The 26,500-nt window shown below is 43.6% G+C and overlaps 1 protein-coding gene across 4 annotated transcripts in view; it reads left to right on the top strand.

Annotated features, from left to right (window-relative positions):
• Positions 1-15,965, top strand: part of C22H12orf4 (chromosome 22 C12orf4 homolog) — a 37,108-nt gene extending 21,143 nt beyond the window's left edge. For all 4 annotated transcript variants that reach the window (XM_061124727.1, XM_061124724.1, XM_061124725.1 and 1 more), the window contains 7 exons: positions 689-886; positions 1,715-1,843; positions 5,868-5,942; positions 10,402-10,604; positions 13,396-13,453; positions 14,143-14,210; positions 15,653-15,965. In XM_061124727.1, coding sequence (XP_060980710.1) covers positions 689-886; positions 1,715-1,843; positions 5,868-5,942; positions 10,402-10,604; positions 13,396-13,453; positions 14,143-14,210; positions 15,653-15,745 — 824 coding nt within the window. In that variant the 3' untranslated portion in view covers positions 15,746-15,965. The remainder of the gene's footprint in view (positions 1-688; positions 887-1,714; positions 1,844-5,867; positions 5,943-10,401; positions 10,605-13,395; positions 13,454-14,142; positions 14,211-15,652) is intronic.
• Positions 15,966-26,500: the final 10,535 nt, after the last annotated feature.

Genomic DNA, 26,500 nt, shown 5'->3' with positions numbered 1-26,500 from the left:
GATGGCTAAGACAGTAAAGAATCCACTTGCAATGCGGAAGACCTGGGTTTGATCTCTGGGTTGGGAGGATCCCCTGGAGAAGGAAATGGCAACCCATTCCAGTGTTCTTGCCTGGGAAATCCCATGGACAGAGAAGGCTGGTAGGCCACAGTCCATGGGGTCACCAAGAGTCAAGACACAACTGAGTGACTTCCACTTCACTTTTAAAATGAAAAATTAGGTTCTTCTCCAAGAAGGCCTATGTTTTCTTGGCTATAAGCTCATCTATTATTTTTTTTCAAGTGCAAAGATGAGATATTAATAGTTATTAAAATAGAACATGATTAAAATAGAACACAAGCATCCTCGGTGTCTCAGTGGTAAAGGACCTACCTGCCAGAGCAGGAGATACAAGTTCAATCCCTAGGTCAGGAAGATCCCCTGGAGGAGGAAATGGCAACTCCCTCCAGTACTCTTGCCTGGAGAATCACCATGGACAGAGGAGCCTGGTGGGCTACCGTCCATAGGTTCGCAAAGTGTTGGGCACGACTCAGCAAGTAAACAACAGCAAAATAGAAGATTGAAAAGCCCATCTTAAAGTACACATAGTGCAGATTTACTGGGATTCCTGCCACAGAGATTTGCCTCGTGTTCTGCTGGCTTTCCGCAGCTGTCTAAGTATCTTTTTGGGCCTGCTGCCTTCCCCCAGGGGCCCAGTTGAAGACCATGCATAACCTGAGGTTGCTGAGAGCAGACATGCTGGACTTCTGTAAGCACAAGAGGAACCAGCGAAGCGGCGTGAAGCTCCACCGACTGCAGACAGCGTTGTCGCTCTACTCCACGTCCCTTTGTGGCCTGGTGTTGCTGGTCGATAATCGAATCAATTCCTACAGTGGCATTAAAAGAGGTAAGTTAACATTATGCACAGTTAACGCCCTCAGAGTTCTCCATTTAATGCCATTTGAAAGAGAAAGCAGGTAGAGGAAAAGAACTGAAAAAAGCTTGAGTCACCCCAGTCTTCAGGTAGTCCTGACAGCACACAGACCCAGAAGTGGTCGTGTGAAATTTGTTTCATACTTTGCCATCCATGGGGTGCTTCAGGGTATTGCATTTTTCTTAAAATCCTATCATAGATAATACTTTTAAGGATCCTTTTCCAAGGTATCACAAAAAGAATAATCAAGGCATGAATACATTTTTCAGTTTAGAAGCAGATCCTGAATGAATTTTAGTTCATCCATTTGTCATGTTTTTTCTTTATATTTTTAAATAATCTATTTCTTAAAAATGCCAGGTTGAGTTCTGCCTTCCCTCTTAGTACAGGTCATTTTTTCTGATGATGTTTTAAGAGTTTGACATAGAAAGTGCATTGAAATGTGGAACTGCTTTTAAGACGCTTGAATATTTTATTTTCTATCATAAGTGTAAGAACTTGATTTTTTAGCACTTTTGGGGACTGGATTATGCTCAAAGTATCTACTGTTTAAAGAAGGTTTGGACTTATATTAAAATTTCCTTGCCTATTAATTATGTATTCTTTTGAGCCATTGAGAGAGTGAGTTTCTGATCAAAACCAAATTGTTGTCTCTTAACTTACTAAGACATAATTATAGAGAGGACAAGTATGAGATGGCGTCCTTGGGAATACTGTGTTCCATTTCTGCTGGATCTCTCTAAAGTAAACACTAAAGATCTAATACCTTTGCAAGTTCGTTAACTGTGTTGGGTCCCTTAGATTTCGCCACGGTTTGCCAAGAGTGCACTGACTTTCATTTCCCCCGGATTGAAGAGCAGCTGGAGGTTGTCCAGCAGGTGGTACTTTATGCAAGAACCCAGCGCAGGAGCAAGTTGAAAGAATCTCATGGTCAGTGAAACTCAGATTTTAAAAAATTTCACTTTGAGGATGTTCTGTCTCTAAGCACTCTCTTAGCATCCTGGCCGCCTGAAATAGAGAAAGTTGTACTGGTGAGAAGGTGGAAGAAAGAAATTCAGGACAAATTTCAAAGTCTTTAGAAGCTTGAATTCTGTTCTTAATTTTCTTTTCTGCCTGATTTTGTTCAAGATCCTTAGAAAAACTTTTTAAATTTTGATTCTGTAGTTGTACTTGAAGTAGGCACTCAGTGAAAAGTTGGAATCCTTTTCTTCAAGGTCTGTATCTCTACAATGGATATAATTAGTACTGTAAAGGACATTGAAATCATAGGGTAAACAGCCCGAAATATACACTTCTTATATGTTCCATCTTTGATCCACTTAGGTAGCATGAAGTCAGTTACAAGAACTGGTTTTGGTTGTTCTTTTTAAAAATTACTATGTTTAGAACTATATCCTGCTTTTTCTATATTTATCCACAATCTAAACATCCTTATAGGAAATTTACTGGAAGATGGTTTAAAAGCTATGGAAAAAGTTCATGGTGTCTCTGTTTAGTGATTTCTAATTATGTGTAAGAAGACCTTTGAAAAGACAGGGGAGACATAAAAGAAGATACTCTAGCTCAAGTTACAGGGTAATTCTGCTACCTTTAATTGAAAAATGAAAGTTTAAAAAGGAATCTCTTTAAAAAGTAAATTGGTGCCATAAGTTTGTTTAGTTAGGCGCTAAATATATAAGGGTAATATTCATTCAAGAGTATACATGAGGTGTATTTTTCTTATTTTTCTGATATTTCATAGTATGTCACAAGCTTAGAATTACAATATATGCTCTTATATGGCTTGAGAACATACTCAGTGTTTTATCATTTCTTATAAAAACTTGATGTCTTGCCCAAGAAATAAAATACGGCACATTTTTAAATAGTTGGTCAAACCTTTAAATCTGCTTCTGGTCCTTTGGTTGTCTGTCTTATTTGTTTGTTTTGCAGCTGCAGTGTTTCAGAGAAACCCTTAGAGTTTTCTGGTGCTTTGGGCTCACGGGTTTTGTTTTTTATAGTAATCAGAGACACTGCTATACCTTTGCTTGGTGACTTTATTCTCGCTCCCATGTATGTTGAAAAATTCCTCCTGTTCTGATGATAGAAGGCAGTTCTCTAGAATCAACTTGATTAGCATTCATAATAGTGTCCAAGTTTATTCAGTAGACTTAAAAAAAAAAAACTTTTTTTTTGTTGTAATCGTTGCTGAAATAGGTAAAGATAAGTCTTGTACTTGCTAAGTCGCTTCAGTCATGTCCGACTCTTTGTGACCCCATGGACTATAGCCTATGGGGACTATAGACATGCCCTCTTCCAGGGGATCTTCCCAATCCAGGGATCGAAACCGCATCTCCTATGTCTCCTCTTTGGTAGGGGTTCCTTACCACTAGTACCACCTCAAGATTGACAATTCAAACTGTACAAAAGAGCACACGGTGAGAGACTCTGTGACTCTGTCCACCAGCCATCCGGTTTCCTGCTCCTGGGGCAGCCAGTGCTGTGTCTCATGTACCTTCCAGGCACGCGTTTATGAATGTGTGTGTGAGCACATGTCTGTGTGTATTTACAGATTTTCCCGCTTCATGCAAATGCAGCTTCCTCTGCACTCTTTTGTCCTCTGCTTTTTTCCCACCAAATAGTTTATCTTGGGCATCCTTCCATGTCTCTACAGACAGCATCCTTAGAACCTGTTACTGCTGGATAGGGTCCACTACAGGATTTCCCTTAATGATCAGTTCCCTGTTAATGGGCATTTCATCTGTTCCAGAGTTTTGCTCTTCTAAGTAATAATGCATGAATAACCTTACACATATATCATCTTGCATGAGTGTGCATATCTGTGAAACAGAGTCCTAAAGAGACATTCCTGAGCTAAAGGGCATAGGCAGTTGTACTTCTGATAATGTGAGCAATTACTCTGCACCGTGACCCCACCAGTTTGTATTTCCAGTCTGGGTAACCGTGGCTTTGCTCTGGCAATGCTCGTCACTCACAGCAGACCCCGGCTGAGTCTAGGAAATCAGCGTGAAAGTGTACCCCAACAAGGACCTTCAGGCAAATTCCAATGCATCCTCTTATTCTTCTGCTGACTCCTGCCTCCATCTCATTCAGAGGGGCACGGATGGGATCAGAGATGTTCAGCTATTATTCTCAGTAGTGACTAAAAGAATGAAGACAGAGATCACGACAGTGTAGGAGAAGGCGGAGGGTGCTGAGTTTATTTACGAGAGGTTAGAAAGTGTGTGGGGACGGAAAGTTTCTAAACCACATGGTTAGGGCACCGTGTGTACATCATGGTAGTATTTTGTTCTTGTTCAGGCAGCTATTTTGTGGTTTAAGTGAGTCAGTGAAACAAGTAGGTTTATAAAAGACTCCTTTCTTAGAGCAGCCCGCGTGGTGTTATAGAAGAGTTGCCAAAATGCTTTCCCTGTCTCTTCCTTTTCTGAGACATGCCCATGTGTTTGTTCTGCACGTTTGCATCCTGGTACACAAGTCTGTCTATTCTAAGACACTCCATTATTTTTCTGTATTTTTTATATCAGCATCTTTGTGTTTCCATGGTTCATGATAAGCCAAAAGCAGTTTCATTTTTGTACATATTTTACACCCATTTTTAAAAATAACCATCTTCTTTAGTGTTACAGGGTATGACCTTTGAAACCTGGAAAGCGGGGTAGGCTATAAACTGTTCTTTTTTTGTTTCTTAGGAAGGATTTTGTCAGTTTCAGATTGCATGTGAACAAAATTAAAGAGTCCCCAGTTACTGTTTTTTTTGTTTTCTGTGCTGTCAGCAGCCATTTATTCAGAGCCTATCAATTTCATGGGTCTGTATGAGAATCAGATTATTGTATTAAATGTGGATTCTGGCAACACAGAGCCTTATGTCTATGCCTCTCCCTCCCTCAGTTTGTTTATAAAATATATGTGTTTACCAGGTACAGTGTTATAAATCAATTACTCAAAGTAGTCAGTGGGTAAAACACTGCGTTACTTTTATTCAGAACTTTTTTAAAAACTATAATACTCCCTTGGTAGTTTCAGTTTACTCATTTGAAGTTCTGACTGTTTTCAAGTGATTTTCTGATATTGAAGGCCATTGCAATATAGTTTTATATTTAATTTGTATAGATACATAGTTTCTTAAAGATAGCTATGCTAATAATACTCATGCTGCATTTTTCAGTTCTCTTAGGATTCTTATAAAATTCAGATGTATCTTCTATTAAAAATATATGTACACATGTAAAATCATGTGTTCAGCCATAATAATGAATAATCAAATGTGCTATATTTTATTTTACCAACATTTATCCTTCAAAGTAATGTCATGCCTTCTAAAAAGAAAGAAAAACTATTGAATATCTGGGGGGAAAAGAAGACTCCATTTGAAATGGAATCTCAAGTATCTATTTGGAAGAAATTGTATATAGTGTCAGATAAGAAGTGACAGATTTCAAGGATGGGCTGAATATCAAATGATTCCTGGTGCTACTAACCATTAGCCTGTCGTCCTGAACAAGTTATATCCTCAACAGTGACTCAGATTCTAAAAATAGAGATGGCCACCCCACAGCCGCCTAATGAAGTTACTTTATGTGTCGTTAACTTAGCGCCCGGAACCGCCCAGATGAAAACAGGGCCTTGGCAAGTCTCTTGTGGTCAAAACCACAGAATTTGGAATCTGAGTGTGTGAGTTCCAGACCTGATTCTGCCACTTACCTGTGCCTCCTTCCTTAAATGAATTAACCCATCTAAGACTGTTCTCACGTATAAGGTGAAAAGGGTACAGTGTTGTGGTTAGAGGAGTTTTGTAAGAATTAAGAGAGACCATCCATATAAAGCATGTATCAGACCACCTGATACCTGGAGATCCTTAGTAAATGTTTGCTATTGTTGTGGTTTTGGGGGGACAGTAGTAGTGTGTTCTCATACATTAACTATATTCTCTCACGTTGCATTATCTTATGAATAGATTCTGGAAGCCGAAATGGAGGAAGTGATGATAAGACTAAAACTGCAGATAGAAACTATTTAAATATTTTACCTGGTGAGTATTATTTCACTTGCAGTTTTCTTATAATCACATGCATTGAAATCATAGATTTGAAACACAGGTTCTTTTGGTGTACATTATACAGTTTGTCAAGTGTATCACCTTAGAACTTTGTATCTCTGTAAATACACTGTCACAGTGTCCAGCAACTAAATCCTTATTCTTATACCAGCCCTGAGTTTTCCCAGATGCATATAAGAAAAATTCCTCAAGCCGTTGCATAAGTTTTTATTATTATTTGCTACTTCACACATTGTTTCTTAGTTTCTTAAATGAGCCAATAAATCATCTTTCTTCTGATATATAAACAACAGTAAATAGAGATGTAAATAATTGAATACGTGGGAAGAACGCGGGTCATCTGATTTAGAATCTTTTTTATTGCCATTTCCCCATAAATTTTCCTGTTTTCCCTTTCTTTAAATCTCCTATATCTCTTGGGAATATTGCTTATCAACTGAAGTTCAGGCCCTTGATGCTCTTCCAGACTGAATGCCCTCTGATGACCCTCAGCAGTGTTTGTATGACAGGTCACAACAGGAAGGCCCCTTTGCAGACATTGTGTCAAGTTTCTTCAACCACATGTCACAGGTGCAGAAACAACCAAGGTTGTCTGGCCCCATTTCCTTCCCCAGATTTTCGATGCCGAGGCCACATTCCACGTAATCCTGGTGCTCACTACCCTCCTGGCCAGCTAGCTGTGGTCGTCGGCTTCCGGGTGCGCGCCCACCTCAGACAGCCCACCCCGGTGGGTGATGCTAAGTGGCGGGGATTGCGTCACCACGTGGCGGTTCTCCACTTTGTGGAGCAGGAAACCGTCCTCCTCTCCATCTAAAAATACCTTCATTGAGACAGGATTTATCTTATCTCTTTGTAGATCCATAATTTAAATCATCTATATTTAGTGGCTTTCTTAAAATGTGTCACCCTTATCTGTTCTGGAGGTACAGATGTCTGATTTTTTTAAACTTAACTCTTTTTTGCTGTGTGTGTTTTCCCTCTTGGTCCTTCTTGGGAAAAGCCTGTAGGTGAGAATCTGGCTATTACTAGTAAATCAGGAGACTGTGCCATAAGTCAGCATCAGAGAAGGAGTTGTAAGGGTTCAGTGAGCTATGCTGGTAGCTTCTGAGTTTCCGTTTGGGGAAAGCTTGCCAGCCTAGCCAGGAAGGATACAGGAGATTAGAAGGGTCCAGATCACAAAATGCTTCTAGATTTCAAAGTTACAGAGAAAGAGTTTGATTTATGTCTCTTTTAACCAGTGAGTTTGCTTTGTCATTATCTAATTACCTGTAGCTTGTATCATCTTAAGAATTAAACATCAGCTTCTTTAATTCTTAAAACAGCTTTGTAAGGAAAGCAGTCAGGCGTTATTTTTCCCATCTAATTCATGAAGTACAGAGGATCCATAAATTGAATTGATTTGCCCAAGATCACTCAGTCAGTCAGTACTAGACGCCAGATCTTAACACCCAGTCTGGTCCCTTTTCCTACCATCTTCTGTTATTTCAATCACCGCTGCCAGCTCCGAGACCCCCATTGTTCCTCACCGGTAAAACGAGGCCCAGGACAAGTCGTCTGAGGTCAGATGAAGCAGTGCCAGCTTGGGGATTAGGAACACCTGACTTGTGCCCTAAGTCATCAGCCCCCGTGCTGGCCGTGGCCCAGGTTCAACATGGTGACTCCCATCACCTAAGCCATCAGCCAGAGCTCGAAAGGTGAGGCTTCGTGGCACCTGCCCAGTTTCTGATAAGCAGTCTGTGTCTCATGTTGCCTGCCAGGGAAATGGCAGCCATACCACTTCTTGCCAGACAAGTTTTTTTCTTTTAATGTTTCTTTTGTCTAGTTTGGCCTGTCACTGGCCTTTCTTTAATTTCTTTTATGGCTTATCTAGTTCTTGTATCATAAGTCAAAGAAAAAAAAAAAACAGACTTTTGACTAGGGCCTATCAGTGACACAAATTATGTACACTTGTAACTGGAAATGGTTAAACATTGTGCCAGTGTGTGTTAAGTGCTTTAAACATACTCTGTGTTTATAAGTAAATATAAAGTAAAATCCTAAGATAAGGACCTTGAGGCCAGGATGAGCGGAATTTGTGGGGACGTGGGTTAGTGATGGAAGACTAGGTTTTATAACAGCAGGATTTTCCTCGAAGAACATCTCAGAATTTCCAGTGAGGCAGGTGTGTTTATAAAAACATATTTTTAAAAAAAACATATTTTTATATGCTTTCTATTTGTTTACATTGACAGAAACTGCCGAATATAAAAGCCAATGGCTGGCATGGCTACCTAGGAAATGGAGTGATGGTAGAAAGCCTGGATGTTAAGGCTTGATAAAACAAGCTTTTGGTTGAAAACATTTGATTCCCATTCAGCAAACCAAAGCTTACCAGGTACCTCCTGTGTACCAGCTCCTGTAGTTTCATGAGCTGCAGACAGCACGGTAAACGAGAGAGACAAAAGTCCTTACAGTCACGGCATGTAAACAGTGGTGCACTCTTTAAAACAACCTCATAAACAGATAACAAAAGAATTTCAGTGCTGAGGAGAAGATAAAACAGAACAATGTGAAAGAGAATGAGTGAGGGGTGAGGAAGTCCTACATCAATCAGATGGGTCAATCAAGGAAGACTTCTGGGAGGAGGTGACTTTCGTTCTGAGACATGATTGGTGAAAAGCAGTCATCTGGACAGGAGCCATGGGGGAAGGGCCCTTGGGAAGCAGCCCTGGATCAGGAACAAGGCTGGTGTATTTGAAGACCTTATGGAAGGCCGTGTGGCTGGGGCAGGAGGAGAGGGTGAGACAAGAGGATGGAGTTTGGGTTTTTTTCCTGAGTGTCATGTGAGCCTTTTGGACCATATTAAGTGGGAGAGTTAATGTAATCTGATCTACACTTAAAGTCATTTTAACTGTACGTGTGGATATGATCTGTTGGTGGGCAAGAATGGGAACAGAGGTTAATTCGGAGGCTGTTGCTGAAACCTAGGTGATAAGATGGTATTGTGAACTAGGGTGATAGCAATAAAAATGGAGTGTTCAGACTTAAGATAGTTGAGGTGGCCTTCATGGCAAATAGAAGGAGAAAAAAATGGAAGCAGTGACAGATTTTATTTTCTTGGCCTCCCAATTCTCTGTGGGCAGTGACTACAGCCATGAAATAAAACGCTTGCTCCTTGGAAGGAAAGCTGTGACAAACCTAGACAGTGTATTAAAAAGCAGAGACATCACCCTGCTGACAGAGGCCCATATAGATAAAGCTATGATTTTTCCAATAGTCATGTACAGATGTGAGAGTTGGACCATGAAGAAGGCTGAGCACCAAAGAATTGATGCTTTCAAATTGTGGTGTTGGAGAAGACTCTTGAGAGTCCCTTGGACAGCAAGGAGATCAAACCAGTCAATCTTAATGGAAATGAACCCTGAATATTCATTGGAAGGACTGATGCTGAAGCTCCAGTACTTTGGATACCTGATGGGAAGAGCCAACTCATTGGAAAAGACCCTGATGCTGGGAAAGATTGAAGGCAAAAGGAGAAGGGGGTGGCAGAGGATGAGATGATGAGATAGCACCATGGACTCAATGGACATGACTTTGAGCAAACTCCAGGGGATGGTGGAAGACAGGGAATCCTGTCGTGCTGCAGTCCATGGGGTCACAAAGAGTTGGACACAACTTAGCGACTAAACAACAACACTGAAAATAGTTGGTGGTGAATTGGATGGGGGCATATGTCCTGAGAAAAAGAAAGTAATGAAGGCCAACTGGTGTGTTTCTGTCCTTGCAGCTAATGGAAGGAAACTGGGCCCCTAAACTGAGATGGAGAGGAGCAGATGCAGGGTGTGGGGAAGACAGGTCTTCAAGTAGCCTGTCTTGACATGTTAATTTTGAGTGAATTAGAGCGCTTTGAGTATTTATATCAAAATTGTGATGATGAGCACTCATTTGATTTACTTTACTGCTTGGTGGTCTCTTCATACCAATTTATGAACCTAAGATGAATTCGGCCATCTCCTCTCTTTTCCATCACCTTTCCAAGAATTAAGTAGTGCTACTCCAATATTTTGGCCACCTCATGTGACGAGTTGACTCATTGGAAAAGACCCTGATGCTGGGAGGGATTGGGGGCAGGAGGAGAAGGGGACGACAGAGGATGAGATGGCTGGATGGCATCACTGACTCGATGGACATGAGTTTGAGTAAACTCCAGGAGTTGGTGATGGACAGGGAGGCCTGGCGTGCTGCAATTCATGGGGTCGCAAAGAGTCGGACATGACTGAGCGACGGAACTGAACTGAACTGAATACTATTTGCTTCCTGAGTTCCACACAGGTCCCTGATAAACTCCTCTGCTGGTTCAGCACATTGACTGCCCATCACAGTCGTCTCTGAAGCCCACTAGTGAACGTGCTTTGTGTTTCTGAAAGTCATGATTGTTATCTGCTGTTCACAGGAGAATTTTACATCACGCGGCACTCTAACCTCTCAGAAATACATGTTGCTTTCCACCTTTGTGTGGATGACAACGTGAAATCAGGAAACATCACTGCTCGGGACCCCGCCATCATGGGGCTCCGAAACATCCTCAAGGTTTGCTGTACCCATGACATCACGACCGTCAGTATTCCCCTCCTGCTGGTGCACGATATGTCAGAGGTAAGCAGATAGGAACAGTGCCAGCGTTTGAGAATGTGGCAACACCAGAATAAGCATCATCCACTTTACATTTGAAAAGCACTTTTCATTTTTAATGAACCTTTACATCTCCTATCTGGTTAATATAATTGAGTGACATGTCATACAAGGCAGTGAATAATCCCGAGCCACATATGTTCAGAGAGTTACAGCATTCTCTTAGGGTAGGCAAACTAGAATGTCAAACTTAACTTTAGCTTTGGGTGAGACACATGCCTCTAATCCTCCCCTTCCCTCCCCCCACCCCCGCCAACTTCTCCTCAGTTTTTGTCTTTAGGTAGCATTAGGTTTACCTCTGCATTTGTATTGGCTTGGATAACCATTAAAATTATTTAGCATCCTCTGAGTAGGCATTAATAGGCAATAGAAAGAGATGCTTGCTCATTGGCAGGAAGAAGCCAGCCTCCTTTAACCAGTTGGTCAAGGACACTGTTGCTATAATGCACACTGGCTTCTGTAGCTAAAATGTGGCACAATCGTCCACTCCTTTTGCTATAAATCCTCCCATGTCTGCTTTCTCTCATGGCTTTCTTCTCTCCCCTCCATGAAAGCTGGTTAGAGGGGATAAGTTGTGGAAATAATACAGAGGTTAAATCCAACTTTAGTTAGAGAGTCTGGAGGAGCAAAACAGCCTCAAAGCAAACAGGTGCCGGCTGGTCCTTCCTGGAGAGCCAGTGGCCAACGGGGTGAAGGACCCGTTCCAGCAGCATGGTGGTGCTGGTTTTGAGTGACATTCTTTAAAAAGCAAAATGACTAGCCGGCAAGGACAGATTGTGAAAGGAAGGGCATTCGCTCCTTGATTATTGAAAGTTATTTACCAGAGTAGCTATTTACCAGATGTGTGTAAACCCTCTTACCAAAAAACTCAGTGCAGAAGATTTTATGTTGTACTTTTCAGAGTGACTGAGTCCCGGCTTAGACTCATCATATTCAGGAGGCCTCACTTTAATTGCAGTTCTCTGTATAAACACACACACAGCTCAAGTCCATGTAAGACAAGGTGATTTAAATGATTTCCCACTGACCATCCGTCTGTGTTTTATACCAGACACACGCCCTTCTGATTAAGAGAACTCTGGCTCCGTTTAATGAGAGGAGGGTCAGCGTTCTTAGCCTGTCAGCCTCAGTCATACCTCATATGGCAGTAGAAGTGACTGACCAACAAGTTTTGTTGTTTTCTTTTCTTCCACTGTCACTTTATAAAGTTTCAGTCCCACCAGGAACTTTTAGCCATCCTTCTCATCACAAACCAACCCATCTATAGCAGAGTCTTTGGGAGAAACAAACAAAGTTTGTGACGAGGTCCGGCCCCACGGAAGTATCCGGACATGCCTGCAGCTGGACTCCTGGTTAACCAGTTTATAAAAATGGTTCTATGTAGGTGGGAAACAACCTCAAAAGCAGCATTTCCAAAAGTCACCAAGTTCGGCTTCACTCCCAGACATCTGACACTAGCAGCGTGCCCTCTCCCACAGTGTCACAGAAGTTACATGTTTTAAATCGGGACGGCCAGCTGCAGAACATTAAGTCTGCATCCAGAGTCCCATTTTAATTCACAAGAGTAAATCAAGCCACGCTCCTCCCATCAGTCGTATTTAAACATCCATTCAGGTCACAGAGTCTGTCCTGCAAACTCAGATGACACTGCCCAGGATAAAGAGGCGGTGTTTGTCTTAGCTTTCACACAAGGGTCTCACCGCATTTCGTCTCTTGTTTTCTTCCTGTAACAGACAGACTGCCACACACTCGGTGCCCACACTGCAGCGCGTGTGAGCTGACACCACTGTTGGCATGGTCCTGTCCTGGGGTTGATAAAATGAATTGCAATTTTTATTAATTTTTTTTAATAAATTTATTCACTTTAATTGGAGGCTAATTACTTTACAGTGTTGTAGTGGTTTTGCCATACATTGACATGAATCAGCCACGGGTATACATCTGCTCTCCATCCTGAACCCCCCTCCCGGAGACCTCCCTGAATTGCAATTTTTTTTTTAAATAATCCATTGGCCAGAAGGAAGATATCCTGCTCTTACCAGTTCTATCCCTGTAGATCTTCATGCTCTGAAGACAGTGTCATCCTGGAATCAGTCTAACCTGACAGATGGGGAGTGAACCTGCAGGTCACGAACCCCAAGTTCCTGACTTTTCCTCTTGTTTGTGCTGTGAACTTGTTGACTCGTTTGGGACTCAACGGGTTTTAGTTGTAATGGTTGTGGTCGACACAGATGTTGTTGTTTTTAACCTTTCTGTTTAGTCGCTCAGCCACGTCTGATTCTCTTGTGACCCCCTGTACTCTAGCCCACCAAGCTCCTCTGTCCATGGGGTTTTCCAGGCAAGAATACTGGAGTGGGTTGCCATTTCTTTCTCCAGGGGATCTTCCCAACCCAGGGATCGAAAACCCACGTATCATGCATTGGCAGGTGGATTCTTCACCACTGAGCCGCCCTGGGAGCCCTTTTAACCTTTGTTAGCATATAATACACCTCAGGAAAAGCACACCGACACACACAGCTCCCACGTTCCCCGGCTGACCACCGACATCACCAGCACCCAGGTGATGAAGCAGAACGTCACCAGCCAGCACCCCAGAAGCCACCCCAGGCTCTCGTCCAGCCACTTAACCCGCATTCTCTCCACTGTCCCTCCACAAGGGTGACTGTCATTTTCACTTTGAAAAGCACAGATTAGTTAGGTGTTTTTTCCTACCAAGTTCTGTCAAAAGCATGGTTTGTTTTGTTTCTGGTTTTAGGAAATGACTATACCGTGGTGCTTAAGGAGAGCGGAACTTGTGTTCAAGTGCGTCAAAGGTAAGATCCAACCTTGTATTTAACAACAAGGACCTGTATTTCTCCCTCGAAAATCTTGACAGTCAAGCAAGCCTGGTGAAAGAATGTGGCCATTCCTTTGGTCATCTGGTGCCCCAGTTAAATGGTTTAATGAGCAAATCCTTCATAATGGGCTTTTTAAACCTTTTCCAATCACAAAATAAAATCTCTAGCCCTCGTCTTTGTTTCAGGTCATGCTGTGCCGTTTGTAAGATCTCCATTCCCCGACCAAGCTTGAACCTGGGCTGCAGCAGTGAAAAGCACCCAGTCCTAACCATTAGGCCTCCAGGGACATTTCCAACCCTCTTGAAATGCAGCGATATTTGAACATTGATAGAACTTACTCTCAGCTATCTTTCATTTTCCCGAAAAGAAGATAGAACCACATGTTTAAGGAATCTTTAATGACCTGTTGTGTGGACAAAATAGAACTCAAGAAATGATCATTCCAAGTATTTTGACAGCACTATGTGAAACCGTGCTGGTGTGGAGAATTAAGGATTACAGAAGTGATTCTGGCCCTCAGGCTTAGCCTCTCCCATGGGGAAGTGGGTACCTAAAACGTGAAGACAGGTAGCCTGACCGTAAACATCCAGTTTACTTTCAGTAAAGGACAGGTAGGCTTGAAGCCCAGAACTCATCATTCAGCCACGTTTGTTGCTCTGTTCCAGGTTTCATGATGGAAATGGCCTCGTGGGACGGAGGGATTTCTAGGACAGTGCAGTTTCTGGTGCCACAGGTGTGTTACCGGGTAGATCTCACCCCAGTCCAGCTCTGCATAGTATTCCTCACAGACGTGGCTAGGCACACTGCCCTGCACACAGTACTGTCACTGTTGTTTAAACTCTCAATCATGTCTGACTATTCACGACACCATGGACTCCAGCCCGCCAGGCTCCTCTGTCCATGGGACACTCCAGGCAAGAATACTGGAGTGGGTATCCACTCCAGGGGATCTTCCCAACTCAGGGATCAAACCCGCATTGGGGCTAGGAAATAGTCTCAAAGATAGATGCAAAATTACAACTTTGACAAATGAGGTGGTGCTGTTGACGCTTAAGTAGAGAGATCTTGGTGAAAAGTCAGGAGACTTCAATTTTGTCTCAATTTCACCAGAGTGGCAGCTGTCTCATTTGTAAAACTGATTTTTCTAATTTCTAAAACTGATACAACATGCCTACCTACATGGTTGTTTTTTAGGAGGATCAGGTGTGAAATGTGACTAAAAATGAAGATATTGCTATATTGAGCAATGTATAGTTCAGAATCAGGTTCAAAATCAACTGGCAGGCCAGGCAAGGAGATCGTCCCAAGACCAGCAGCTGTTAAGTGGAGATCTGTAGGTTACTTGGTGGTTCTTTTGTGCTGCCCAATGTAGGAGCCACTATATGGGAGCAACTATAGTTAACATTTGAAATGGATCTAAAGTGAACTAAGGTACATAAGAGTAAAAGGCACACTAGACTGAAGACTTACTATGAGAGATAAGTTTTTTTAATGTGACTTCTAGAAAATTAAAAATTACATATGTGCCTTATATTTGTGGCTCTGTTGTATCTCTCTTGGATAGCCCTGCATTGGCAGGTGTGTTCTTTGCCACTGAGCCACTGGGAAGCCGCGCCCTCAACTCATTACTACATACCAAAATGCTCACGGCTTTCTGTGTTTTAGGGGGAGAAGTGTTTGGAGCCATCAAGGCACTCCGTTTACTGTCGAAGACGTTAGCGTCTACCACTCAAGGGTTCTTTGATTAACACAAAGCCAAACTTGACTCCTCTTTCCTTTCTTCCCCACATTTATGTTATATAGAATCTAAGGAGTTTGTAAAGGCAGACATGAGCAGGAAACGATTCTCTCTTCTGTGTAGAATTCCGCACAATGAGTGGTACTTTCATCTCTGACTACACTAGTATTATCGAGGGCTTTTTCTAGTTATCAGGCTTACTGCTTGACGGACACAGCATGGGTTCTCAGACACTGGGGCCAAGGAAACGCCCCTGCCCAGAGCCGTGCAGTTGAATCAGTTCCCAAAGATGAGGTTCTCACATTCCACTTTTATGTCCGGGAATACTTGTGTTACTTCCACCTTTTAAGACACTTAAAAACATTTTTTAAAAAATCACTGATAGTTTAACAATTGCAAACAATTGCAAACTCTTCTTTTTTTGTTACCTCTTACAGAGTATTTCTGAAGAGATGTTTTACCAACTTAGTAACATGCTTCCCCAGATCTTCCGGGTGTCATCGACACTGACCTTGACCTCCAAGCACTGAGCCCCCACAGACCAACACGCTGAAGATGATGCTGGGATCCTGTCAAGCAAAAGATGCCCAGAAAGAGAACTTGTCACCCAAGGCACAAATCCAGTCATGATAAATGTCTGCTAAACATTCCAAAAACCCAGATTTGTACAGACTGGTGATCAGCCCCTTACTTATACATTCATTCTTAAGCTCTGTTCATGGGAAAAAGAAGGTCTTGTTTTTTTTTTCCCTACTGTTTCCCTACTGTCCTATCTGTGAATACTAGGGGTTAAAACTTTCTCTGTTTCACACATGGGCATTTGATGTAGGAGATTATTCACTACAATTTCATGGAAATACTTGACTTTTCCAAAAGTTTGAATCATACCCGGGTACAAGGCTTATAAGTGAGTCACTGAGTCATGTCTTACTCTTTGTGATCTCATGGACAGCAGAGCCTGACAGGCTAGAACACTCCAGACAAGAACACTGGAGTGGGTTACCATGCCCTCCTCCAGGGAATCTTCCCCACCCAGGGACTGAACGTGCGTCTCTTACGTCTCCTGCATCGGCAGGCGGGTTCTTTACCACCAACGCCATCTGGGAAGCCGCAAGAAACAAAAAGCACTCTTATTGGTTTGCCTACACATAATCACTTACTTCGAAACACATTTGGCAGAGACAGTGCTTTCTCATAACACAAAAAGTGTCTTGACCTACTCAAGGCAGCAACTGTCCAATAACAGCCCCAAGGAGAACACCATTCCAGGCTGGGTCCACGACTCACTATCACTTTACAAGCCCTTTTCCAAAGAAGCCGGTGGTCCCACCAAGAGGTGTTCTGCCCTTGGAGCAAGAGATTGTCTTCTAAGCACAAATGCTACCATCACGACTGATGCTAACACAAAATAAGGTAGGTAGAAAATGGAATGTACAGGTACGAGGTCAGAGACTGCTGGGGTTCGTACTGTGTCAGGTCAAATTGGAGGTGGGTGTAGTGGGATCAATAAAAGGCATTAACATTCATGCCAGGACTTCTCTAGGGGTCCGATGGTTAAGACTTCACCTTCCAGTGCAAGGCGTACAGGTTCAATCCCTGGTCAGGAGCAAAGATCCCACGTGCCTTGTGACCAAAAAAACCAAGACATAAAACAGAAGCAATATTGTAGCAGATTCAATAAAGACTATAAAAATGGTCTGCATCCAAAAAAAAAAAAATGTTAAAATTTATGCCTATTCAATAAATTAAGTGTTTGGGATTAGCAGATGCAAGCTTCTATGGTGGGCTGCAGTCCATGCAGTCCACGAGGTCGCAAAGAGTCAGACACGACTTAGCAACTAGACACCAGCCAAGATTGGAAACATCCAGCAATGATGCTACATACCATTTTTTTTTTAACTTTATAGTTTGTATTGGGGTATAGCAGATTAGCAGTGTTGTGGTAATTTCAGGTGTATAGCAGAGTGGCTCAGCCATACATACACATGTATCCATTCTCCCCCAAACTCCCCCCCATCCAGGCTGCCACATAACATTGAGCAGAGTTCCATTCTTAGAAACACACACCGAGCACTAAGCTGGTAGCAAGTGTGTAGTTAAAAGTACTGAATGGTGGAGATTTTAGTGCAGCAGTAGATGAAGCCTGTGGTGTGGTGTTTGGACCGAGAAGGATGAGATTAAGATTGTACCCCGCGTGTTCCTGAAGGCTTCTTGGATGGGAGTGGTTTCAGACACTCCATCAATGATGAGAAGGCGGCTGCTTGGCAGGCTGAGAAGAGGAAGAGCGCCCACCGTATGATGGTCCAGACGGGAGCAGGGGTGGAGTGAAGAGAAGCGGTGCAACACCACCGGAAACTAGGAGAAACAAACTGACCGCAAGGGCCTTTAGGGGATATTGTGCAGACCCGGGAGCCTCAGTGCAGACCGTGGGGCAGTGGCAAAAACCATCTCAGTGAGCATTGGGGTCTCAACTGGTACAAACGGTTAAGGATCCCAAAGACAGATGATGAGGTCCTCAAGGCTTTAAAAGCACGCTCTGGAGACGAGGCGGGCGCTGAGCCTGAAGTCTCTGGTCCCTGCTGCCCTCTCCTCCCCTGCCCCCACTCACGTACTCAAAACCCAGCAAGGCTGTAACCTCGCTGCAGTGGGGAAGGGTGGTCCCAGCTGTTCCGCAGCATGGCAGTGTGACCCAAGTCGGAGAGAGGCATGAAGAGGAATTTGAAGGGAAACAGCTTAGGTTGCCTGGGTGCTGGCTGAGCTGATCTCCTCCTGGCAAAGCACACGCCATCTGTGCCACTGCAGTTGGATCCTGGCTGAGTCTCACAAGGAGGAAAAAAAATGTTCCACAAAGGAAAGATAGATTCACGGAAAGAGGCCTGTTTCAGAGGCCCTCGGAAGAATCAGCCGAGCTTTGCTGAGAGAACAAGCAGAGCGGAAAGGGTGGCTCCTCGGGCCTGTTGTTCAGTTTCTAGGTGAAGATATCTCTTCTGTTGCTGCTGTTCTTCATTTGCTCAGTCATGTCCAACTCTGCAACCCCATGGACTGCAGCCAGGCTTCCCTGTCCTTCAGTATCTCCCGGAGTTTGTTCAAACTCACATGCATTGAGTCAATGATGCCATCCAACCATCTCATCCTCTGTCATCCCCTTCCTCCTCCCGCCCTCAATCTTTCCCAGCTTAAGAGTCTTTTCCAGTGAGTCAGCTCTTCTCATCAGGTGGCCAAAGTATTGGAGCTTCAGCTTCAGCATCAGTCCTTCCAATGAATATTCAGGGTTGATTTCCTTCAGGATTGAGTTTTCCCATTTAGGGGAAATTGACTGGGTATCAGCAAGCGGTACACAGCATCATGGCATACCATGCTCACTGTCATTCCTGGCAGGTTCACAAAATCAGAAACAAATCCTTGCCATTTTCTGTTCACCTGTGAAGTCTCGTCCTGGTGAAATGTATCTTGGGAAAGATTTTTTTTCAGTAGCTCAGTGACATCATTAAGACACCTTTAAGGACTACCAATTCTAGGAACCTCAAACTTAGAAATATTTCCTCAAGGGTACTTTACAAAGGAAAGGGCGGAGTAAGGCAATGTGGGGGCAGATCCAGCCGAGCCTCATTCAGTTCACAGCCCGTGTTTGCTGAGTTTCTTCCACACACACAGGCACAGAGCTGAGCAAGATCCAGCCTCCACAAAACTATACAAGGACGATAGATTTGAGGAGCTACTTGATTCACGTGAGAAGACTTGGTAGGCTTTTCTAGGATCTGTGCTGCTGACCATCTCTAATGACCAGAACAGAATCCCAGCTAAAGCCTCAACATGGGTGGCTGGCCTCTGCGGGTCCCTGCCGGACAAGCATGTGATGTCCTCTTATATACAGCTGCAGTTACTACCATACACCCAAGGTCTCTGTTCCTTTCCTGTCTTCCCAGAGGAGGACCAAGTTCCTGGAATGTCCAAGTCTGAGAACTGGCCGAACTTAATACTACCTGCAGTGAATCTTCCTTCATTCATCGTGGCCTCTATATTTGCAAATTCTCCTACTTGCTAACATTTATTTGTAACCCCAAAAGTAAGTAAGCATCTGCCATAAAGAAGGCTGAGTGCCATAGAATTGATGCTTTCAAATTGTGGTTCTGGAAAGACTTGAGTCTCTTGAACAGCAAGGAAATCAAACTAGTCAATTCTAAAGGAAATCAGCCTTGAATATTCATTGGAAGGACCAACGCTGAAGCTGAAGCTCCGATACTTTGGCCATGTGATTCGAAAAGCCAACTCACTGGAAAAGACCCTGATGCTGGGAAAGATTGAGGCCCAGAGAAGAAGGGGCTGACAGAGGATGAGATGGTTGGATGGCATCACCAACTCAATGAACATGAGTTTGAGCAAACTCCAGGAGATGGTGAAGGACAAGGAAGCCTGGCGTGCTGCAGTTCATGACGTTGGAAAGAGTCAGACACGACTTAGCCACCAAGCAAAAGCAATAGCCTCATCAATTCCAAGTTGCTTGGATGTAACTGACCCTCAGGATGAAATGGGGGACCTTGGCACCACTTTGGGCATCATATGCGCACACACGCATGCAGAATGGTAGAAAACTGAGCCAGCAGATGAGCACACTCCCCGCTGAGAAGGGCAGGGTGACCCTCTGCCTTCTGATTTCAGCTCCACTGACATAACTAAGTGTCCTTTTCACAGTCTATTTCCTGCACATTTGTGACAGTTTTGTTGACAATTTTACGAATAAAATACACCCCCAAGTGTCATGCTGAAGGATCGTCTAGGATTCTTCAGTGCTAGGAGGCTGTGATGTGCCTTATGGGGAAATACAGGTCTTTGTACAAGCTCTGCCCAGGCATAGTTATGGTGCTGCTGGTCCTGAGTTCAATGTTAATGAGTCAGCAATCTATTAAAATCAGGTGTCTTTAAACAGAAATGAACATAAGAAAGGTTATGTATTGATTGGCTGATGAGAATGTCATGAGAGCCTTGTATTTCCCACCCCGCCTCCCCAAGCAGTCGTTCAGGACTTGCTAACTTGGGGTACAGACCCAGAGTCAGCTGTCTGCCTGTCTTCGCTCACAGGCAGGTGGGCAGAACAGGCTCTCTGTGGATGCGTTTGGCACTTGGAGAATGAAACCTGGAACACATCACCGGGAAGCACATACTTCCTTTCTGGAGATGTCGAGGAATGAAGCAGAAACCACACTCGCAGGTCCGGTGTGAGATCTGTGTTTGTAGATCTCCCCTTTCATCCGTGTTCTCTTCTGCCTTCTCTCCTACTCTCCTTTTTTCTTTCTTTAGAGTCACGTCCTGGTTCCCAGTTATCTGCTCCTCTGTGCTCAAAACTCTACTCAGCGCGACAGTCTAGCCGCAGAGATGGGAACACAGCTGGACAGTCTGGCGTCAGAGATGGGAACTCAGTTAAACAAATCTTGTTCACAGACCGCCTCCCCGATTCAGTGGCCGTGGCTTGTTCCACCGGGCGTGTTACCCAACCCTCGGAAGGATGTTTCCTCATCTGTAAGCTAGGAAAAATTAATAATAGTATCTACCTCACCGAGTAGTTGGAGGATTAAATAAGAAAGTGCACACGACCTGGTGTAGCGTCATTCTATAAATACACGCTGCTATTATCCTTCCTTCCTGCTGCCTCCCCTTTCTCCCTTTCTTCCTTCCTGTCTGACCTTTCTCTTTTCCTTCTTTCCTTTCACTCGATGGTAGGAACACGAAGTCACTTAGCACACCGTGTCCTCGGGCAGCGTGCAGCCCAGCTGAGTCGGAACGAGCACTCAGGGTAACGTGGAGGACCAGCTGCACGCAGGAAGGTGCTCACACAGTCAGCATAGAATGCTGTGCACACAGTGGCCTGTGGTCACGGTGCACCCAGCGGGCTTGGACATCAGAACAGACACAGGAGCGATGCATCGGGCCGAGAGGGGTGCTGAGCCCCTCGAGAGCAGCCAGCTCGGCCCTGCCTCTCTCTGGCATCAAGTGCATATCTGCTGGGAGCCCTCGTCTCTCTCGATGGGCCAGCGCGCGTCTCCTGGCAGACACACCCTGCCACCTTTGCCAGGAGTGGCAGCAACTTCAGACACAAAGGATAGGGCAGGTTAGAGTGTCAGGAGGAAGTCACAGGGGAGGTGACTAACCTCGTATTTGAGTGCAGCAGGAAGGACTCTCGGGTGAACCTGGATTTTGAACATAACAATAGTATGAAGTGGTTATGAGGTTTCAGGTCCACTGCCCCCGAAGCAGCCATTTAGAATTCACCCCTGTGATGCTCCCCTGGCTCATCTCTGAGGATCTCCTGTCTGAGAGCTGATCAAATGTGTGCTGTCTCATGGATGACTCACTAAGGCTGGAGGATTAAAAGCTGGCAAGGGATCCAGTGCCAGGAGGTTAGGGAAGACGTCCCGGGGATGAGAGAAGAGGGTAGGAGTTCTGCCATCCCTGGTCCACTGGCTCTGCTCTGTGCGGTGCCAGGGATGTAGGGAGGCGGCGAGAGGGCAGGTTCTTGTTTTTCTCTTTAAAATCATCTTGGCCAGGGCCTCCCTGGTGGTCCAGTGGTTAAGACTCCAAGCTTCCATACCAGGGTCGGAGGTTTGACCCCTGATGAAACTAGGATCCCATGTGCTGGGTGGTGCAGTCAAAATAATAACAATAAAATATTTTCTAAAAAATCATCTTGGCCAACTTGTCTGGCATAGCACACTGCATATTTACTCTTCCGTGTAAGTTTTCTTTTATTGTGAAATACTTTAGGCATACAGAGTTAGGAGAATTATATGGCCAGCCCTCATTTTTCTACTCCCTATGTTTATGCAATCTTAACATGAAATTAAAAGACGCTTATTCCTTGGAAGGAAAGTTATGACCAACCTAGACAGCATAGTAAAAAGCAGAGACATTACTATGCCAACAAAGGTCCGTCTGGTCAAGACTATGGTTTTTCCAGTGGTCATATATGGATGTGAGAGTTGGACTGTGAAGAAAGCTGAGTGCCGAAAAATTGATGCTTTTGAACTGTGGTGTTGGAGAAGACTCTTGAGAGTCCCTCGGACTGCAAGGAGATGCAACCAGTCCATCCTAAAGGAGATCAGTCCTGGGTGTTCATTGGAAGGACTGATGCTGAAGCTGAAACTCCAGTACTTTGGCCACCTCATGCGGAGAGTTGACTCATTGGAAAAGACCCTGATGCTGGGAGGGATTGGGGGCAGGGGCAGAAGGAGACAACAGAGGATGAGATGGCTGAATGGCATCACCGACTCAATGGACATGAGTTTGAGTAAACTCTGGGAGATGGTGATGGACAGGGAGGTCTGGCGTGCTGCGATTCATGGGGTTGCAAAGAGTTGGACATGACTGAGCGACTGAACTGAACTGAACTGAACATTTTGCTATGTTTGCTTCAGGTCTCTCTGTTTTTAAAAAATTCATTTGGCTGCATCGGTTCTTAGTTGCAGGACTGGACTGTTCATTGGGGACGCACAGACTAATTATGGTGTGCGGGCTTAGTTGTCCTGAGGCAAGTGGGATCTTAGTTCCTTGATCAGGAATGGAACCAGCATCCTCTGCATTGCAAGGTGGATTCTTCACCACTGGACCATCAGGGAAGTCCCAGGTCTCTCTTTTTTTAAAACGTGAAACATGAACAATACAATTGAACACTTGTCCCTTCTGCTCCTCCTCCATTCCATACTCCCCCTTTACATCAGCTACTTCTCAGTAACAAACCACCCGGACACTTAGTGGCTGAGACAATAAGCCTTCTGACTCCTTACAGCTCCTTAGTCACCTCAGCTGCTCTGGTCTTACTTGGGCTCTTTCATGAGTTTTCAGACAGGCCTCAGAGGTCAGGTGGGCAGCTCTGAGGATCATCTTTCTCAGGTGTTTGAAGGTCGGCTGACTGCAGGCTGAAATAGGCTGACCTCAGCTGGGACACCTGGATGGTCCTTCACTGGGTCTCCTCCTCCAGGAGGCTGGCCCAGACTTGCTTGCCTGCAGCAGCAGATTGGTTAGAATAGACAGTGGAATCGTGCAATGCTTCTGAGGCCTTAGATTCAGAAATGACACATGTCACATGTACTACATGCTGTTGGTTAAAGCAATTCGCAAACCCGTTGTAGCTTCTAGGAGTGAGGGAATAGGTTCACTGTCTCGATGAGAAGTGTTCCTAAAGTTACATGGCAAAAAGCACGGTGCAGGATGGGGAGAAACACTGGGTCTATTTCTGCTGCCAGCGGGTCCGTCTCTCCCAAGTAGTGATTGCTATCTTGGTTTCAATGTTCTTCATTCTCATGGGCTTATTTATAGGTGTTTTTTTTTTTTCACTTTCCTATTCTTTAATTATTTATAGTTTTAAGGCAAGTCTATAGGGTGTATATCCATCTCTATATAGTGTAGCCATAAAATGTGTCATATCAAGATGTGCAAAAGCTATCATAAGGAAAGCATTATCTTCTGAGTATCATTCAACAGCTTTTTAAAAGCAAAAAATTATTTGTTTTTTTATTTGGCTGTTGTGGGTCTTAGTTGCAACATGCAAGATCTTTAGTTATGGTATATGAACTCTTAGCTGTGGCATGTGGGATCTGGCTCCCCTAGCAGGTATGGAACCCAGGCTCCCTGCATTGGGAAAGTAAAAGTGAAGTCACTCAGTCATATCCAACTCTTTGCGACCCCATGGACTGTACCCTCCAGGTTCCTCCATTCATGGGATTTCCCAGGCAAGAATACTGGAGTGGGTTGCCATTTCCTCCTCCAGGGGATCTTCCTGAAGCAGGGATTGAATTCAGGTCTCCTGCATTGCAAGCAGACTCTTTACCCTCTGAGCCACCAGGGAATCCCCTGCATTGGGAGTGTAGAGTCTTTAACCACTGGACCACCAGGGAAATCCTAACAACTTGCTTTTTTAAAACTCAGTACGATGCTTTTGAGATTCAGTCATATTGATACAAATAGAGCTACTTCCTTCATTTCAGCTGCTGTATATTATTTTTTAATACTCTGAATTATATAGGCTTATAGTCCAGTTTGCTTATTCGTTTATTCTCCTTTTGATGGACAGTGAGTTGCTTTGCTGCAACAGCCACATCATATACATGTATTGTCCATCATATATATATACACATACACACATACATGTATACATATACATCACATATGTATGATGTATATACATATACATCATATACATATACACATCATATACATGTATTGTCCTCATATATATGTATTGTCCTTCATATACATATGTGTTGGCTTCTCCCTGGTATATCTCTGTGAGTGGAATTACTGAGTTATAGAGTATGAACAATGTCAAATTGGTGAGTTCCAAATTTAACTCCAAAGTGGTTTTACCAAATTCCCCTTCCACTGACAGTACATGAACCCTCCTTTTTCCTCCATCTCCTCAGGTAAACTAGGCAAGAACTTTCAGAAATTTTATTTTTTGCCATTCTGGTAAGAAATGGTGTCGCAGTGCCATCTGGTTTTGCGTTTCTGTTGTTACCATAATACTGTGTAGCACGGCGCATGACAGATGTTTGCTGGCCATTTTGATGTCCCTTGTCACGAACTGTTTGAATCATTTTGAGGAAACTCCATGCTGTTTTCCACAACGGCTGCACAAGTTTACATTCCCAACAACAGTGCACAAGGGTTCCCTTTTCACCAACACTTGTCTCTTTTTTTGACAATAGCCATTCTAACAGGTGTGAGATGGCATCTCATTGTGGTTTTGATTTGCATTTCCTTGGTGGTTAGTGATGTGGAGCATCTTTCCATGTACCTGTTGGCTGTTTGTGTGTTTCTTTAGAAAAATGTCCATTCAGTTCTTCTGCCAACTTTTCAATGGAGTGGTTTGTTTGCTTTTGTTATTGAGCTGTATGAATTCCTTATCGTTTTGGTTTTTAAACTTTTATTTATTAATGTTTATTTTTGGCTGCACTGGGTCTTCATTGCCATGCATGGGCTTTCTCTAGTTGCGGTGAGCTGGGGCTACTCTTCGCTGCAATAGGTGGGCTTCTCCTTGCAAAGCATGGGCTCTAGGGTGAGTGGGCTTCAGTAGTTGCAGCACACAGGCTTAGGAGTTGTGGCGCATGGACCCAATTACTCCATGGCATATGGGATCTTCCTGGACCAGGGGTCAAACCCATGTCCCTTGCATTGGCAGACGGATTCCAGACCACTGGACCACCAGGGGAGTCCCGCCTTATACATTTTGGATATTAACCCTTTATCAGATACATGATTTACAAATATTTTCTCCCATTCCGTAAGTTATTTATTCTTTTAAGTTATTTATTTATTTATGTTATTTATTCTACTAAGTTATTTATTCTTTTAATTGTGCTGTAGGCTTAGTTGCTTAGTCCTGTCCGACTCTTTGCGACCCCATGGACTATAGCCTGCCAGTCTCCTCTGTCCATCGGGATTCTCCAGGCAAGAATACTGGAGTGGGTTGCCATGCCCTCCTCCAGGGGATCTTCCAAACCCAGGGATCAAACCCAACACAGCAGGTGGATTCTTTACTGTCTGAACCACCAGAGAAGCCCAAGGTTGATGGTTTCCTTTTCTGAGCAGAAGCTTTTCGGTTTGGAGTAGTCCCGCTTGTTTATTTCTGCTTTTGTTGCCCTTCTTTTGGTGTCACGTCAAAAAAAAAAAAAATCATTGCCAGGACCAATGTCAAGGAGCTCATGTCCTGTTTTCTTCTAGGAGTTTTATGGTTTCAGATCTTAACATGCGTGTTTCTAATCCATTTCAAGTTGAATTTTGTGAGTGGTTTAAGATGAGGGTCCAGTTTTATTCTTTTGCTTGCAACTGTGCAGTTTCCCCAACACCATTTATTAAAGAGCCTGTCCTTTCCCCATTGTATATTCTTGGTTCCTTTGTCATAAATTAATTGACCATGTATGTGTGGATCTGGGCTCTATTCTGCTTCATTATTTTATGCCAGTACTATACTCTTCTGAGTATGATAGTATTGCAATATAGTTTGAAATTTAAAAAAACTATGTAGCAATACTTGTTGATTATCCATTTTAAATATAGCAGCGTGTACATGTCCATCCCAAACTCCCTGTTGGGAGATTTTTGATTATGGCTTCAGTCTCCTTACTAGTAATTGATCTGTTCAGGTTTTCTATTTCTTTATGATTTAGTCTTGGTAGACTAGTGTTTCCAGGATTTTACCATTTCTTATAAGTTGTCTGATTTTTTTTTTTTTTGCATATAGTTGTTCATAGTAGTTTCTTATGATTCTTTGTATTTGTGTGGCATTAGTTACA

Source organism: Dama dama, chromosome 22 (assembly GCF_033118175.1).
Source record: "Dama dama isolate Ldn47 chromosome 22, ASM3311817v1, whole genome shotgun sequence".
NCBI classification, from domain to species: domain Eukaryota; kingdom Metazoa; phylum Chordata; class Mammalia; order Artiodactyla; family Cervidae; genus Dama; species Dama dama.
This window is presented reverse-complemented; position numbering and strand designations above follow the sequence as displayed.